General features: G+C 44.0%; 1 protein-coding gene across 1 annotated transcript in view; it reads left to right on the top strand.

The window, feature by feature from the left end:
• The window catches only part of LOC138286616 (peroxisomal trans-2-enoyl-CoA reductase-like), a 168,671-nt gene that overhangs the window by 123,815 nt on the left and 27,017 nt on the right, over positions 1-17,839 (top strand). Inside the window, exon 7 of the mRNA XM_069227046.1 lies at positions 8,247-8,358. Within this exon, the coding sequence (XP_069083147.1) occupies positions 8,247-8,358 (112 nt within the window). The remainder of the gene's footprint in view (positions 1-8,246; positions 8,359-17,839) is intronic.

Here is a 17,839-nt window from a genome sequence, read left to right as displayed (position 1 = left end):
GTGACCATGTATTCATGCAGGAATTGGCAGTAGCCGAACAACGCTTCCTACAAAGAGGGTACTCAGGAAAGGTTCTATCCAAAACCAGAATTTTGAACACTTCACGGGAATCCCTTTTGACCATGGGACTGGTAAACGGTTCAAAGACAGATACAAGAACATGATCACTGGATATGATGAACAGAGCTATGCAATACATCACATCATGAAACGTCACTGGCATTTACTGCTACTTGACAAGACACTAAATAAATTTGTCAACGGCAGACCTCAGATCACATACAGCCGAGGTAAAACACTAAGAAACAAGCTTTGTCCTAGCTCCATTGGATCAAACAGACAAGACCAGTCTAACAACTGGCTACCCTCCAACCCTGTGGTTTCTTTAAATGTACATGCTGTAATGTTTGCCAATTTGCCATGGATAAACTGGTGAATTTTTCATATAACTCTGTACATGTACACCAGATACAGCAGTTCATCAACTGCAATAGCAAATTTACAGTATATTGTATTGTTTGCCAATGTGGGTTAATTTATGTGAGCAGCATTTTCTGCCCTCTGAAAGAACGGATCCAACCACCCTAACTACCCCCCCCCCCAACCTGGCAGCCCAGTATAACTCAGTGCATGCGACATCAGATTCCATGGCATTACACGCATTATTAATGATGTGAGGGGTGAAGGCATGGCCACCAAGCTTAGAAGGTGGGAAGGTAAATGGCTCATTAATCTACGTGTGGGTGGTTGACCTGGGTCTTAATCTGGACAGAGAATTGCATGTGTTTCTCTGAATACACTATACACAACCAGTGCATTTTATGAAAAAACCTGCTAAATATTTGAAACTGTTTGCCTTTGTACATACATACAGTGGAGCATCACATATGTATTTTTCATTCCTGACGATTGATTATACATTGTTGAATAATAATACAACCTCACAGTTCTGGTAAGGAGGGCTACTCGACACTGCCTTGCATGTATACAGTGTTACCAATGTGATCTTTACAGCCCTCTTGGCTTCCCCTAGTATCTTTGTTCTGAGCTTACATTACCGCACATGAGGCAGGTTACTGACACTTTGCTCAGACCACTGTTTATTTTCTTAAACAGCATGCTCTTCTATCTGTTCACTAGCTCCCTTTTTTTTTTTTTTTTTTTTTTTTTTTAACTCACATAGCCACACACTGGGCATGCTCTTCTACGCTGTCCAGTAGTTCCCTTCCCCGTTTTATTAACAGCCTTAGGGGTATCTTTTAGCCATCTTTTCATGATGTTTTTGCCCATTCTTACAGGTTGTGTGTTTCTTTGGCCATATTTATTCCGTCTACTCGCTATTGTTTCTTTTTTTTCTGTGCTATGTCATTATATTTGTACATCTAGTTGGTTTTCTAAGTCATGCAGCATTTAACCTTTGTCGCTGCGTTACCTATGATTGTTTCTGGACTATACTAAGATGGCCGACTCTGCCCTCACTCACCTAGAAATTGAGTCCAGCCTAGTATGACTAGTTTTTCACGCAGCAATTTGTCACTGCAGGGCTTTTTTCTGTGTTTTCCAAGATGGCCGCCATTTCCCCCTGTTGTGTAGCCATTTTAGTTACAGCTTCATACACTTTATTTTAGCAAACTAAGCCTGCCGCTGTGCACTTCAACCCACATATATTTTATTCAGCTTTGTTTTATTACTTTAACAATAGCCACATTTGAGGTCTTGTTTTATTTTCTCTATCTAGCTGTTCTTTGCCTAGGCCAGCACTGTGTTCTTAAACAAGACATTTCTTCCACTCTGTGCTTTTCTCAAGGCTGCAGTAAAGATAGGTTGCCGCAAAAGTGGTACGCTTTGTCTTTCATGTTCACAGAAACATACACACTCTTACGCGGGGATCCTTTCTTGGAACGTCAGCTGTTTTATTATAAAAACACTACTTTGACCCATGTACATTAGAGGGAGATTCCAGCCAGATGACCACGACTGTATGCTGATTGCGGAGTGCTTTGCAGCTGCTTATGCAGACTACAGGCCTCTTGCTCAGGTATGAGGGATGATGTCTTCCCAGGGGAACCTGAAGGGCAGAATTAGCGCATAGCATGCTGTGCTCTAACATAGCCTAGGTAGGAGCTATTTTTAACAATCTTAGTGACAATATGATAGCGTTATTTTTATGTTTCACTCTCCTTGACACAATTTTAATCCTGTCATGCTTCATCGTCCTAGTTATTGCAATTCATGCTTTATTATCTAAGATGCAGTTACTTCAATAAAACCTTATTGAACTATACTCTGCCTCTGATTGTCCTTGCATACGTGATACTAATGTAACTGAGAGAAACGGATGAGATCTGAGTGACCACGATTTCCCTGAGCAGTCAGTTTTGTCATGCGCTCGGTTGCCCAATCATCCCTGCTCTTGGGTGCAGCTGAGGCACTGCTAGCTAGACGGAGCAAAACCCGGATTAGGCCGACAGGTATCACCTGTAGTGGGTTCAGACTCAGTTCCAAACAGTGCAAGTGATTCTGCTGCCCGAATCCAGTAGTCTCATTAGGATAATGAGAGCCTACGCGACACCCGAGCCCTCTTCTTCTACCCTTGCATGGCTCAATAGCTCTCCATCCAGCACCCCCATGCATCGTAGACACCATTTCTTAATGGCTACTTAGGTTCAAGCAGACACAGTGATTTTCGCTTTCTTGTTAACCACTTTTTATCCGCAACCACCACCATTTTCATTGTCCTTCTTCTCTGTTCTGTTACACTTTGATTGCCGCCACATTCCTCTGTAGCTCTCCGACCCTTCGGTGTCTGTTTTTCATTACTACAGGGCTTATAAGCGCTCCGTTTGAACTTCACTTAGTTTGGTTGGACATCATTTCTCGCAGTGTTGCGGTCTAAACTACTTGTAAGCTGCTACAATTCACCACGCATTCTTTTGCAGGTTGGGAGGGCTGCATTACATACCAATATCCCCCCCTTTACTTTACGATTGTTTCTGCCGTTTTTCGTTTTACCATAATTTTACAGTCTGCCTCGTACAATGCTTAGCCATTCAGTTTGTAAACCCAGTCGTTGTCACTGCTTCATCTCTAGCTTTCATACTGGGCTAGCTAACTTATAGTGTTTCACTTACTCATACTGTTTGCTTTCCCATCTTTTATGGCTTACCATCTCTAATGCACCCTTCTTGCCCCACCCCAACCCCTTCCACTCAGGACTGTTTATGCTGGTCTCAGCCGGGTGTTTCCCAGGTCTTAGATCCCAAGTTGTCCATGGTCTCTTATACTGCTCAGCTGTTTTGCCCAATAGACCAGTGGTTCCCAACCTTTTGACTTCTGTGGACCCCTACTTTGATTACTGGAACCCGGGGACCCCCACTGACTCGTTCTTGGAGTCCGGGGACCCCCCACTAAGTCATTACTGAAAGCTGGGGACCTAATCTTTTAATATTTTTTAATTATCTAAGCAGTCACGGAACCCCTGAGGAGGCTTCGCGGACCCCCAGCGGTCCCCGGACCACAGGTTGGGAACCACTGCAATAGACCATTTACTGGCCATGCCTACTTTTGTTGTCTTATAGTCAGCACGCCTGACTTACTGGCCTTGCTCACTGTTGCTTCTTTCTAGCTAGCACGCCTTACTCACTGACACAGTTGTTGCCTTTTACCGTTAGCATACTACCGCTTTATGATTCTATGGTGTCTAATGCTGGTTAGTGTTTTTGCCCAGCAGACCATTCACTGGCCGTGTATATATTGACCTTTAGTAGCTAGTACACCCTTCTCAGTGGTCATGCTCACTGTTGCTTTCTACTAGTCAGTACGCCTTACCTACTGGCTTTTTTGACTGTTGCTTGTCAACCTTTAACATACTATTACTCTTTGCAAACAAACCCTTTTGCTGCCTGAGCAACGGTCACCTCATTTTCCACATACTCATTGTCCCCGGACTTACCATGGTCACTTGCATCAAGGACTTACTTGTACCTTGTTGCATTAAGAAGTGACTGACTTCGCATCAACCCTGTCATATAGAGGCGAGTTCTCAACTTATGGGATGTTCACTGTACATAGCTCTATAATTTTACGCTGTTGGGCCACCACCGACCGCCACCACTACTTTTTCTTTTTTTAGACACATGCGTTTGTATTTTTACAAATCAGAACTCGCTTATCCAGTTAGGTATGGCAATCTACTACGTTGTTCTCGACTCTGCATTGTTGGTTTTGCAACAATGCTCGGTCTCCCCCACTGTGATTTACACCCACCCCCTATGGGTTTTTCTAGTAAACTAACCCCATGAACCTTGATTTGGTCAGACTAAACTCACCTTAGACTGGTTTAATGGCATTGTTATGCGGTGGGCACATAGAATTCTGTTTCTTTGCTTGCACACATCACTACTTTGACTGCTCTATCACTAATCTTGTGTGCTTCACAATCATTTGGCTCCTTCTGTTTTGACGTAGGGGTGCTTCACCACCTGTCCCCTGCTTGGGATGGACACATACCCAACCAACAGACTAAACACTGTTTGTCTCTATGTTATCATCCTCAACATCTGCATACAAGCTTTCGCAATCATATCTCTGTGTATCTTGCAACCTTGAAAAAGTCACCTGTTGTGATGAAACACGTGTTGGCTGTGATTGTGGAACGATGCTCATCCTATTACTATGATGTCCATGTTTACAAATAAAAGGAACCTACTACAACTAAACTCATCTGGATGACGTTTTGATTGCAAACAATTTTTTAGTGCTGCGGTATCTTTCAGCATTATATGCATGGTGTTTCTTTCCCTGGAACACTATACTATGTTTTTCGGTAGTGGAGCATACCTCGCTGCATAGCATCGTGTTCTACCCTACTTTTGAGCAACCATCAACATGAACTATCATTGCCTATATTCGCATAACACTTGGGAAGTGCACCCCGTTATACCACCAATACCCATATCGTTCTTTGTACTCCATTGCAGCTAGCTGCTTCTGTGTCATTATTTGAAGTCTGTAAGTATCCTGCATCATTGCTGTCACAGTAAATGCTGCTCCACTCCTCCTGTACTTGAATGTGAGGGCACATTGCATAGGGCGTGCTGTTTATTAGCTCAGCACTTTCTTCTGTGCCCTCTGAAAACTTGCGAAGAAAGTTTGAGTTTAGTAGCACTCTCTTCAGTTGGCATTTTGTTGTTCTTTCCAGCTCCAGGCCTCATCTGGCTCAGTGTAGAAAAGAGAATCTTTTTTTGTAATGATCTTGAACTTACCAGGGGAAAATAAGAGCGTACTTAGGACCCAGTTTTCTCCACTATCTCAACGTTCATGGACAATGCTCAGCTATGGACTGCCGGGGTGTAAAATGGAACTCATTACATTCATCGTGCCCACTTCCTAGAAACCTTTTACCATACCTGCTTACAGAATTGTGTGTATTATCACAGTAATTAAAAAATGTCACTACTAATAGGTCTTGGTGGAGCTCCTGAGGCTCAGGATCACTGGAATTCTGTCGGCTCGTTCACACGTAAAGATGGGAGACAACCCTGAGGACACCCCTCTCAAGCCAAGATTCAGTGAACAGCATAGTTAGACCTTTTGGTATTCTTGGGTATCCTCACAATTAAATGGTTACACCTGGCATTTCCCTCCAAGTCCTCGCACTTTGAATATCGCTCTGTTAAGCCTTTGACCACTCTAGATATTTGTGTATTTTGGTGAGAGATTTTGCGGTGTGGTTTCATTGTGGTGTACCTTTTTCTTACTTTTAAGCTGGTCTTCCCTAAGGAGTCCAAGATCTAATGCCACTGCACCTATTTTCCCTTCTACAGCAGGTCTTGCAGCCTCCACTGCCAGTAGAAAAGTCAAGTGTATCAAGTGCAATGTTGTTACAGCAAGGATTAGACTGCTCAATGTGTGACACTTCACCAGAGCTGAGACTTCCCATTTGCATCTTATCGGCCTGTTAGACTTTCCTGGAGTCTTTAGATCTACCTATATGAGGTTAGTGGTAGGACGAAACTCTGTGGGATTGGAGAAAAAAGAGCACAATTGCAAAACTCTGTGCAGTATTGGAGAAAGAGGAGCACTCTTGCACTTGATGCAGATAAATAAGTAGGCAAAGAATTGGCCCATCTTTGTTTACCCCTTCCTATGCACTGTGTACTAGCTGACATTTGTTCCTTATTATGGTACTAGATGAGGTACAATACATGGATGTTTGTTACCTGGTGATGTTCTCCTGCCTTGTTCTTTACTTGAGTGGGACCATAGATTCTAGAGTACTGAGATCTTTTAATATCTGCGATTCCTCTGATGTGTAAAAACTGTAACTTGACTCTTTTATGTCAGTGATCATTTGCATTGTATTATGGGTAAGTGGTAGTTATGCCTTTTTTATTTTGAGGGTATTATACAAAATGTGTATGTTCAGTAAAACCTACTTAAACTACAACATAAACAACAAATGCCAGATGTGTCTTGAGGCTAGGGAATGCTCTGCACTTCCTCCTTTGTTTCCAGGCTTTACCAATACATTAGGCAATGGCATTAACAACAGCCCTATAGACCGTATTAAACATCAGACTCTCATTGTGTTCAGTATTGAGATCCCTGGCAAATTTATAGAACTGCAAAGGGTCAGTTGACTTACAGGAACTTTGTATTTTAAGAATGAAGATGCTCCCCAACGTGTTAATAATAATCTGTTCAGGTGGCTTCAGGATGTCTATGAAACTGTAGAGTGAGTATTTCACATTCATCTGACCCTGACAATACCAGATTCTGAGGTTTTGTGTCCAGGAGTCTGACAGGCAGTACAAGGTATTTTCTTTCAGTCTAGACTCTTCAGCAAGACCCTGGTACCATTGGTTGGGGTCCTGCCCAACAAAGAAGTGAGAAGAAGAGGGAATAGCTCATCCACGCCCTAATGAAGAACAGCCACAGCTGACTCAAGATATTGTATGACCGGATGATGTATACTCTACTCTTAATTCCCAGTGTTTGGAAATACCACCTGCAGTCCACTCAGAAGTGGATTGATGCATGTTGTCAGGAATCCTGTGAGCTGTGCTTTTACCTCGGGAGGCATGCCTAACTGATCTATGTGAGCCTCCCTCCTTTGGAGGGCGCTGTTGCAGTGTTTAGAATAGGGTCGCTGGCAGTAACATCAACTCACTGAAGGTATAGGGGATATGTGGCAAGCTAACTCTGAAAACACAAAAAGATCTGCCAAAAGAAAACATCTGGGTGTCCTCTTCATTCTCTTATCTACATCTTTCAAGTAATATGGGGGTGCTGCAGCAGCTCCCTCAGTCCTAGTTCCAGCACTGCTGATCCATGGACATCGCCTTGGACAGGCAGTGGTTGCAAGTCCCAAGGGGATGTATGGCGTCAAAGTCCTTTTTTGAATGTAAACTAGGAGTGCTGGTAGTTTAAGGGATATTCCTGATTGATTGGCCATGTTATGGTTGAGATGGATTAGCCATGCCAGTCTACTCATTGTCGGTCAGCTCGGCTCGTTGATGGCAGTCTAAATCAGAAGTGTGGACATCATGAGGATAGATGAGCATACAGTCTGTTTTTTTGGTTGGGTCCAAATATCCTCTATCCATCTGTTTTAAGATGTAGATACAGCAGTGTAGCTCTTTGTGATTTCGAGCCAGCTCCCTTCTTAATTGATTCATTCCAGTGTGTTGCGGGATCTGACACTTGGTTGATGTAGACTTCATTTGGTTTGTGAAAAGCAACATGACAACGACTTAAGTTGATGTCCTATTTGGAGGGGACAAGATACATTGCCTCTGAAGTATGGATAGTGGTAGTGAAAGGATATTCAGAGTAATGAACATCATATGTAAGTAATATGAACTTTCACATTTGTCCAGAAAACATGGGTTGGCATTGAAGATATGCTTGAAATTTTGAGGTGGTTTGTTTTTGTGGCTGTTCTCTTGAGAAATCATTTAATCTTTTGTTTGCAGCCACCTGTGACTGTTGTCTAATCAGGTAGAAAGGTCTGTGGGAGACTTTTCTGATGTGTTCATTCATTTTGCCCCCACCTACATATTGGTACTTCAGTGTAGTACAGGAACATACTGCAGATTTAATGGCAATATTACAAATTCCAGTTATGTTCCCTTTACAGAACACAACACTATCCACTATTAAAAGATAAATGTCACATTTTCATCCAAGCAGGCTATATGAAAGTTTGGACGAATATGCTAACCTGCTTGTTTTGATTGCACTAGATCTCTCCCATGGTATGCTTCTTGCTCTCTCCTGCTGCCTCCTTCCTCACCGGGGAAACTGTGAAGGTTGATGCTGGTCAAAGCTTGTATCATTCCTCTTGGGAAGTACCAGGTAACAAACTTAATTCACCAAATTAAAAATGTGTTACAGCTATCGTACAAGGAAGCAGTGCTTTCCCCCTCAATGCCCCATACAGAGATGGTCTGGCGAATCATCTTGTTGTGAAATATTACAATGATGCACCAAATGTCCTTAGTTTTGCTGCACTAGGTCTTCTTTTTATTCAGAAAATGCTTCTTCTCAGGTTGTTGCTTTGAAAGGAACAAATGTTAATTAGCAGCTCCATCATGTGTATTCTGCTTGCAGCAGTCCAATTACAGTAGCACCTTTCTATTGAAATAATCAGTCTTGAATAGTGCAGTCATGCTCTGTTGACCAACAGAACTCCATCTTTGAGTCTTGCTTACTGTACAAGGTAACTGGGAATCCACAGCTCCTGTACATTGCACCATTCTACTCCAGTGACTTTTCCAAATGCAAATGGTAGTGTCCGGATTACCTTGCAGATTTTCGAAGGTTTATGCGAAGGGGGTACCCAACATAAGCTTTTAAAATTCTGCTGGACATTGAAGGTAGAGTGTTACACTTAGATTCATTGAAAAGGCTAGAGCGGGCTGATTAAAACACTAACCTGGGAAATGAGGGCATAGGTATAGCTAGAAAGAAGGTTTTAGGGTCTGGAAATTGGTGTGTCAGAAGGACTTACAAGGACTATGCGTTTCAGGTGTTTCCTGCCTTTTCCCCAGTCACTGCAGATGTCATTGCTAAAATGGTGCATAGGCACCCCAGATGTTGAGAGAAATCAACAAAGAATCCGCATTGAGGACCATCAAACTGCAAGAGATTAAGGGCCTGATTACAACTTTGGAGGAGGTGTTAATCTGTCCCAAAAGTGACGGTAAAGTGACGGATTTACCACCAGCCGTATTACGAGTCCATTATATCCTATGGAACTCGTAATACGGCTGGTGGTATATCCGTCACTTTACCGTCACTTTTGGGACGGATTAACACCTCCTCCAAAGTTGTAATCAGGCCCTAAATCACAATATCCACACTTTAAGGCTGAAGAGAGGTGGCTGTCCACTGTAAGCTGATCCTTCACAAGTCTACACCTTAGTATTAATTGACTTGTAAACATTCATAGAAGCTGCTTGCTGGCAGAAAGGAGGAACCCAGAGAAGACACGAGCCCCACCATTATGGTAGAGTGGCAGATGCTTTCTCCTCAGTTTTTGAGCAAAAGGGAATGAGCAGTAGAGGGTGCTGGAAGACCTATTTCCCTCTTTGAAGTACGAGGGTTCAAAGGTGGAAGAACTTTGCTAAAAATGAAAACTCAGTTAACTACCATGGGTCACAATTGCTCACTCACCATTTGACCCTTGTCAGACACCGTGCAATTCCCCAGTGGATTGAGCAATGTATGTTTGCGCGTGGTATGGACTAAGGCTAATAAATGAGACCAAAATAAGAAATGTAAATATTGATATCTCCGGTCCTCCTTATTGGCTCTTTAAGTATGAATAGTGCCAAGAAGCACTCTTGCCAATGATAATCAATGGTTTCAGTAGACCAGCACCTAGGTGCAGTTTGATGCTGACAGAGATGGAGTACGGGTCGGATACTCCAATCAGGTTTGTCCTGGTCAAAGTTTTTACCTTCTGGCTTTAATCCTTTTAGTCCCAATTCATCACAAGAGTACACTTTTAAAGCCCACAGGACGTCAGGGGAGGCACTTTAACACACAAGGTGTCAGGCAAGGCCCAGTTGCCACTTATCGCAGGTCAGTTACAGGAAAGGCCTCTTGTATCTTGTTGCATTCCTGTAGCTTGAACAGGAGGTCATTCTTATGACTCTTGGAGTCCACGTTTTTGTCCTGAGTTCAAGAGAGCAGAGTCAGTTCTGTAGGGCTCCAGTAGGTTCACAGGTAGCAGGTCTAGTCCTCGTTTGTTCTTCCTCAGGTCCAGGTACTACATTTATGTCTGGCATGAGCTAGTGGGTTAGAATGACTCCTGGGCATGCCCCAACAAATGGGTTAAGAAGTATTGTGGCCAACTCTATCCTCTTTGGGCATTTTCATTTTGGCAAACATCATCTGCTACACTGAACATGGGCTGAGTGCTGGGTGTGTGAGGGGAGGAAGGAGGGTCAATATATACTATGGTAATCAGTGTGTCCTCACACATCTAACACTAAAATCGAGTTTGAGGAAGTCAGTGTAAACACAATACCCAGAGACAGATGTCTGGTCGAACACTGTGCATAAACAAGAACTGTTTGGGCAACCTGTTTTCCTTCATTTCAACTGTGTCCCCCTTGTTTTATGTGAAACCCAGAAGTCATGTCAAGCAGGATTATACATTTAAAGTCAGGTTTGACATTGGAATATTAAAAAGGGTGCTCGCAGCCCCCACCTCCATCTTCTGTCAAGTTCAAAGAAGTTATCTCCTCCCATTCAGATCAGCCTGTAGATTGCTGTTCGGAGGTATTTCACACCTATTCAAATGTTAATTTCTGGCTAGCAGAAGTGGGAGAGCAAATGTAAATGTAGCCCTCAGAAACATCAGGCAGAGAAAAATAATTTTTGAAAGGTTATTTTCCCTTAATATTTATTAAAAATCAGACATCACCATTGAATCAGAATTTTAATAACTATTAAGAATTCTTAAATTACCCCATTCCCAAGATATAGCATTAGGGTTTTAATGTATCCTGTTTTCTACAAAGGACAGCTAGCTCTGCTACAGTGAGAAATAGCTTTTAGGTGCTTCTCACTGTAAGGACGTTAACATTAAATGTTTACAGGTCCCACTTCGAAACACCCTGCATCCTGTCTTGTGTGCTACAAGGCCCACATAGGGGATGAGTTGGTAATATTTAAAAGGAGGTTTTGACCTGTCAAAAGGGTTTATTTTGACAGATCGTTTTACGTTATTTTGCACTGCTGCAGTGAGTTTACACTAGTAGGCCCGAAGCCATGTCTGCACTGCATTGTACTGAATGGCACAATAAATGCTGGGTTATCGGGGGCAGAGAGCACCCTAAATTCAGCAAAAATATGGGGTCCCGCAAAAATGTGAAAAATCTGAGGTGACCACACACAAAAGACGAATTTCCTACATTTGTACATGCAGTATTTTATTTAACTGCGCAGCAGAAGCAAAGATAGTTCCAGGAAAGCAGCACGCTTGAGAAGCAGCATTGACACTTTTAATCCAATTTCATTTAACTTTCTCCTTCTGATGCTTGTCTCATTCTCTGACTTTGTTTAACGTACCACATCCCTTCTGTGGCCGTTACATTCCTCCCTTTCTCTCTCCTTCCTCCCACGTACATCCTAGCTGAAGCTTCACCTGACTGCCTCCAGACTACTCCTTAACCTCCCTTGTCACCCCTGTGCTGCTTTAACATGGTCTACTTCTCACGAGCATCACATTTGCATTATCTCTGATTGTCTGGTATTGTACTTACTGCATGTGTCAGTTACCCGGAACATACGCAGATTTTTTTATGATATTTTATCAGACTAGTGTTTTGCAAATGTTTATTTAGTTTATACTCCAAATGTCTCCCCCCCCCTTTTTTTTTTTAACTGATGCTCTTGTGAGCGGTCTGTATTATTAATTGCTATGATCACCTCACATTCTCATGTAGCATGTTATTTCGTATGTAAAGTGATTCTAACAACCACTGCCCATATTCATACATTGAAACAAATAAAATGCATAATTAAATTAATTCCACCCTCTTCCCAGTGCACCTCGAGACAAAGGCAGGAATCCCTGAATTATCTAGTATTCCTCGTTTTGCTTTGGTTGTCGGTGATGTTATGCATGCAGCCACCACGGTCGTTGCTAGACCTTGCCTGACTTACTAGTTTACTGATTCCTGGTGGTTGAATGATTTCTTCCTGGATGCTCTGTTTTTCTTTTTACCTTTCCTTAGGTCTTCAGACCCTGCCTCTAGATCACCAGTAACCCCCCATCGAAACCATGGCACCCTCACTAACCTTCTGCCCCTCCTTGGCAGCAGGGCTACTGCCTAATTGCAGCATGGCAAACTCGATCGCAGTGTGCATTGGGACCAAAGCAGCAAGCATTGGCAAAGCCAATAGGATTTGCATATGTGAGAGCTATTGGCTTTGCCAATGTCTTTTAGCTAAATCGTATAGCAGTGTGGCTACTGTTCAGCATGACTAAAAGTGAAGTGGTGTAGAGTGGAGTGGCACGGTCTAGAGTGGCGTAGAGTAGTACAGTTGTGGATTGAAGTAACTAAAGTGTCGAGACAGCAAATGGGGTGAAAGCAACATAAATAAGAAGCTGAATGCCTGTGTTAAAAGTAGGAAAGCACATTGCACATTGAGGAATATTATGGAAACGCTTATAAAATAAATAAAAAAAATAGTGCATTGCATAAAGACAAGGAAAAATAAGGTCCGGGAAGAAGACATGTACTTGGTCCATGCTCCAGGGAGGAGCTAACCCAAGAAAGGAAGCCTACAGAAGCTAGGCAACTTAAAGATAGCAAATGAGTGGCAACGAAAACAGCTAATGGTAAGCTGTGGGCAAGTTGTAAGCCCATTAAATTGTAAACAATATGCCTCAGCAGAGCGCATACACTGTGTAGGCGAGACCTAAAAAGGGAGGCACTCTTGACCTGCTGTGCACGCTCCAGTGTGCATTTTGTCATCTAGTGATACCTCATTGTATGCGTTTAAACTTTTTCAGATGTGAGCAGCACCAGTTGCGCAGTAAAAAAATGGCAGCTAAGGGTGAAGAGCAGTTGGCTGGCGTTTGCTGCTTGCTGACACTATCTTTGAGCTTTAGTCTTTCGCAATACATTGGGCCCAGCACCTCTTAAATTTTTATTTGACGTACCCCTGTAACTGTAACCCTTTCCTAACTTGAATCCAATATTTTCTCACCTACACTACTCATTGACGTTGCATCTACTTCAAATAAACCCAAGTCTCCACCAACCCCTGCCCTCCCCCGTCCCCAAAACCCATTTACACTGCCTCCTCTCTAATACCAGGTCTGCCATGAAGCACAACACTCCGTTTCATGACCTACTGATCGTTTCTCAACCAGACATTTGTGTCTGGTAGAGACTTGATTTACTTCTAGTAGCGTGATTCTGATCTTAAACCTCATTCCCCTAGATTGCTGCAGTATGAACAAGGCGGGATCCATGGTTGTATGATGGATTCACACATGCCTGAACCACGCATGCCTTAAGAATGCGGTCACAACAACGACCCCGTCTTTACCACACATGCCTCTACCATGCTTGCCATGTTTGGTAAAGGAACATGAGTGATAAATTGTCCCCTGCCCCCTTACACCTGATACCGTACTCTGCAAACCACCCCGCCGCACCAGCCCTTAAAACTGCCCCTTCCACCCCTGCCCTGAGCCCCACACCTCCCACTGCCCTGAGCCCTAAAAGTAACCCCGCCCTGTCCTTAAAACTACCCTGGCCCCCCTGCCCCGAAGCCTAAAACCTGTCCTGTCCTAAAAACTACCCTGAACCCTAAAACCTACTCTGCCCTGTCCTAAAAAGTACCTCGAACCCCCCCCCACCCTGAACCCTAAAACCTACCCCACCCTTTCCTAAAAACTACCCTGACCCGCCCCAGCCCTGAACCCTAAAACCTACCCCACCCTGTCCTAAAAACTACCCTGACGGCCCTGCTGTGAACCCTAAAACCTGCCGTGCATTCGCGTGGTTCAGGCACATGCATGGTTCAGACAAGCCTGCTAACACTTGCCGGGTTACAGCCTGCGTGGTTACGGCTGAGGAGTAAAGGCTGTTTCCCAGGAACCATGGAAGAGGGGTCGGTGGAAGTTCTTTATAAGAGAACCTTAACCCTTTCAGCACCCGCACTATCAATTTTGCAAATAAGCCGTGAATATAGTACCTAGTCATACTATCCAAAGTATCCGCAACGTGGTTATTGTGATGTCCACACTATGGCGTACCATCTTGCGTTTTGAAATCGATTAATGCATGGCTACCAGTTGTGCATCAGTGATTGTTGTGTGCGATCTTAACCCAGGGCTGGGCGATTACAGCGATACTTGTATTACGCATTAATCCAATGCTCCATTTTAAATAGGTTTCAAACTAGTGCTGCACACTGCAACGGTCAGTTGATTGATGCTATCCTTGTCTTAATTATTTTATTTTTATAATCTTTATTTCCATATAAAGGATTACACCGGCAGCCTGGCCAGACCATCACTTGCTTGAGTTCAGCTGAGGGTGCCTTTAAATATGGCTTACGGTTCAGTGCCAGGAATAAGCCCTGACTGCTCTCCTAACATTAACCTTGTACTTTTGAAACATCTTTCTAGTTTAGATAGTTTAATGACGGAGCTGTATGGTCCTCCTAAACCATTTTTATTACATTCAACCTCTTTTCCCTTTTTTATTACCACCTACAACCATAATAAAGACTCCTTGACTCCAATCCCACACTGCTTCTTAGTTTAATACTACACTTGAACACCTTGAGGCAAACCAAGTGACTTGAAACTGAATGGAGGAAAACTTCATGGAGAGCAGACCTCTTACAGTAGAGGAATACAATGGAAATATATAAAAAAGCTTTCACGCAGGCAAAAAAACATTATTGGACTGAGATTATACAAAGAGTCTCTAATAAATCTGAAGGATATTTAAATTCGTTAACTCAGCCTTTACCTAAGCTCGTTTTCCTACAGTTATGCCATCATTTCAACTGTGTAAGGAGCTTAATAACATTTTCATAGTGAAAATCGGTATCCTTGTAGGAGATGTGGTTGTGACTAGTAAATCCCAGAATTCTAATTCTGTTTACCCGAATGCCTATTCGCCATCTCCCTTCCCTCTATCAAGGATAGTGAAGGCATCTCAAGGGTCCTTAGGTCTGCTCCCCCTCCGGTAAATGCTGCACATACATGCTCTTCACAGATCTTGCCACCTTACTCGCCACACTCCTGTAATGATTCATTTCTTTTACAGAGATTCTACCATTTTTACACAACAGACACAGTCAAGCTTGGACAGCACTTGTCCACACCAGCCTCCTCTAGCTGGTGGCACACGTCCAGCCTTATGGAGGCAGTGTGCAAATGTTGATCTGCTTCTCTAAGGATTTCACTTCTGTCTCAGATTTGTATAACTTAATGAGGTAGGAATCTGGATGGCAGCTTAAATTATAGAGTTTCAAAACTGAATGTTTGTACAGTATGTTGATGTAGAATCTCATGCTCTGCATTCTCATGCCATCTAGCGTTGGGCTTGGTTGTTTGCATGTTGTTTTTCTTTGAAGTCTTTCAAGCTACACCATACAGTTTGACTCTACCCTTAAAGGGCAGTGCACATAGGCACCAACTCTGTTAGATTTATTTTTTTCCCACCATTGGGTTCAGACGTGCTAACTGGTCTCGGAGACTCACCATGTTTTTTTTTGGGCCCACATGGTGAATCCTTGACACCCAGGGTCTGAAGAACCTTAAGCATCCATGTTTTCTTTCTATGACACCCTTTGGAGACCCTCGCCCGTCAGTTGAGTCCCTAAACGCCAGGGTCCTCCGCCCCAGGTTCGTGTACCCTTTTTGATTGATCTTACACACTGGAGAATGCGGATCCTCACAGGGTAATGGAATGGATGTCTTTCCAGTACTGCCCCCCCGGTGTAGTGCAAAGTACCCGTAGTCAAATCCCCAAGAGGTTTGTAACCTCTGCCTCTCCTGCACCCACAATGGCTTCCTGTTCAGCTTGCCTTGCATTCTGGTTGAAGAAAGCTTTATGGACTTAAGAGGGAGGTGTTAGGCTTACTGCAAAAATCACCTGTCTGCCACGAACACGCCTGACTTCTTCGGCGAACAAGACCCCTTTGGCACCAAGGAATGGGAGGACACACGCTACATCAGCCAGCACCCTGCCCTTAGGTCATCTCCTCCAGTGCCTGAGGAAGAAGAGGAGGTTCTACTAGCCTGCAGGACCAGAAGCCTGCCAGTGAAGGCCACAGCCAGGGGCATAAATATGGTCGGGTCCTGGACCCACTCCACACCTCCCAAATGGCTTCATGCTGAAGTAGAGCATAGCTTCCAGTCAGGTCTAGTGTTGAGCCAAATGCCCAAATGATCAGAGCTTCCAGAGCCTCTGCAGCCTTGTGTCTGCACAGAGCAAAGGCCTTCTATGCAAAGATGGACCTGTCCAAGGGCATCGACCCTTCTTTGCCGGTGAGACCCCAAGGCCACTGACCGCCCTCAACTGCATTCAGAGCTGAAAGTTCCATCGAGGCCTGTGTCCAAGCCCTCACCTACTTCGAAGCCATTGCCGAACACCCTCTACAACTGGCTCAGCAGATTCAGAGGAGGCGTGCCTCCACAATGCGAGGCAGAAGAGACTTTTTATCCACCCCCTTTCCTGAGAAGACTTCGGCTAGACCACCCCACCAAAACTCAGACTCTTTGAAGTGGACCTTGCATCAGAGATCCCTCTGATTTTGGGGGCCAAGCGGCATAGAGGCGGGGCTACCTGCCCTTGCCCAAATAAGCTCCACCCCCTACACGCCTCCCTCTTACAACTGAGGCAGTCCTTTTGGCTCTGCTGATCCCTACAGTGCACCCTTTGATTCAGGGCCAACAGATGACCACTAGGCTAGCTGGACCTCTAAGTTTATCTAGTGAGGGCATCTCTCCTTTACAATACCAGAAGCTTTCATGAGGTCATTCAGCAGGGAGCCACCTTCCACAAGGTGGACATGCAGGCAAACAAATTCCTTGTTGAAGTGAACAGTGCCATTTCTGTCCTTGCTTAAAGGCATGCTCAATTCTTCCTCTTACACATTAACACCCAGGGGAGAGAAAAAGTATAATCCCTCCCCCAGTGACCCTGTCTACATCAGGGGCCATGTCCCATCTGACTTTCTAGTCATCATAAGACCCACAGGCAGGCTTCTGCTCAAGCCACATTCAGCTCCTTGTTGTCTGACCACGTTGGATGCAGCCGGCTAGAAGGTGGAAGTAGGAGCAGTTACCCACTGGCACACAGGAGCTCCTCTTTATAATAGATCCATTTGGAGGAAGCTAGTGATGGATCTCCCTGAGGATTTGGAGATGATCTTGCCCTAACATATGTTGCATCCATGATGCTACAGACACCGCCTTCTAGGGGGAGCACCAGCATCCTTCACAAACTCCATGCCTGTCTCCGTATCATTGTGTTTAAGCAGGAGGTTCAACAGCATCTCCTCAACCTGCGCCTTGGGGGGGAACACTTGTTTTGGCCTCCGGTTGATCAGATGCTAGCAAAGATAAAAGACAGTTATGTCGCAAAATGAACAGGAAATGAACATTAAAAGACTTTATGGTTGAAACAGCCTTGAGGAAGTGCCAAGGCCACTTCTATTCTTCCTACTCATTAATATCAGAGACAACAGTCCTTCCACTAACAGACAGGCAGGAGGTACACTAGGGGTGCCTACAGGGGCAGCAACAACAACAAGGGCATGGAGAGATAAAGGAGCCTATGCCTCTAAG

This window comes from Pleurodeles waltl, chromosome 3_2 (genome assembly GCF_031143425.1).
Source record: "Pleurodeles waltl isolate 20211129_DDA chromosome 3_2, aPleWal1.hap1.20221129, whole genome shotgun sequence".
Classification (NCBI taxonomy): domain Eukaryota; kingdom Metazoa; phylum Chordata; class Amphibia; order Caudata; family Salamandridae; genus Pleurodeles; species Pleurodeles waltl.
The sequence above is the reverse complement of the archived record's forward strand: the minus strand, read 5'-3'. Positions and strand labels throughout refer to the sequence as shown.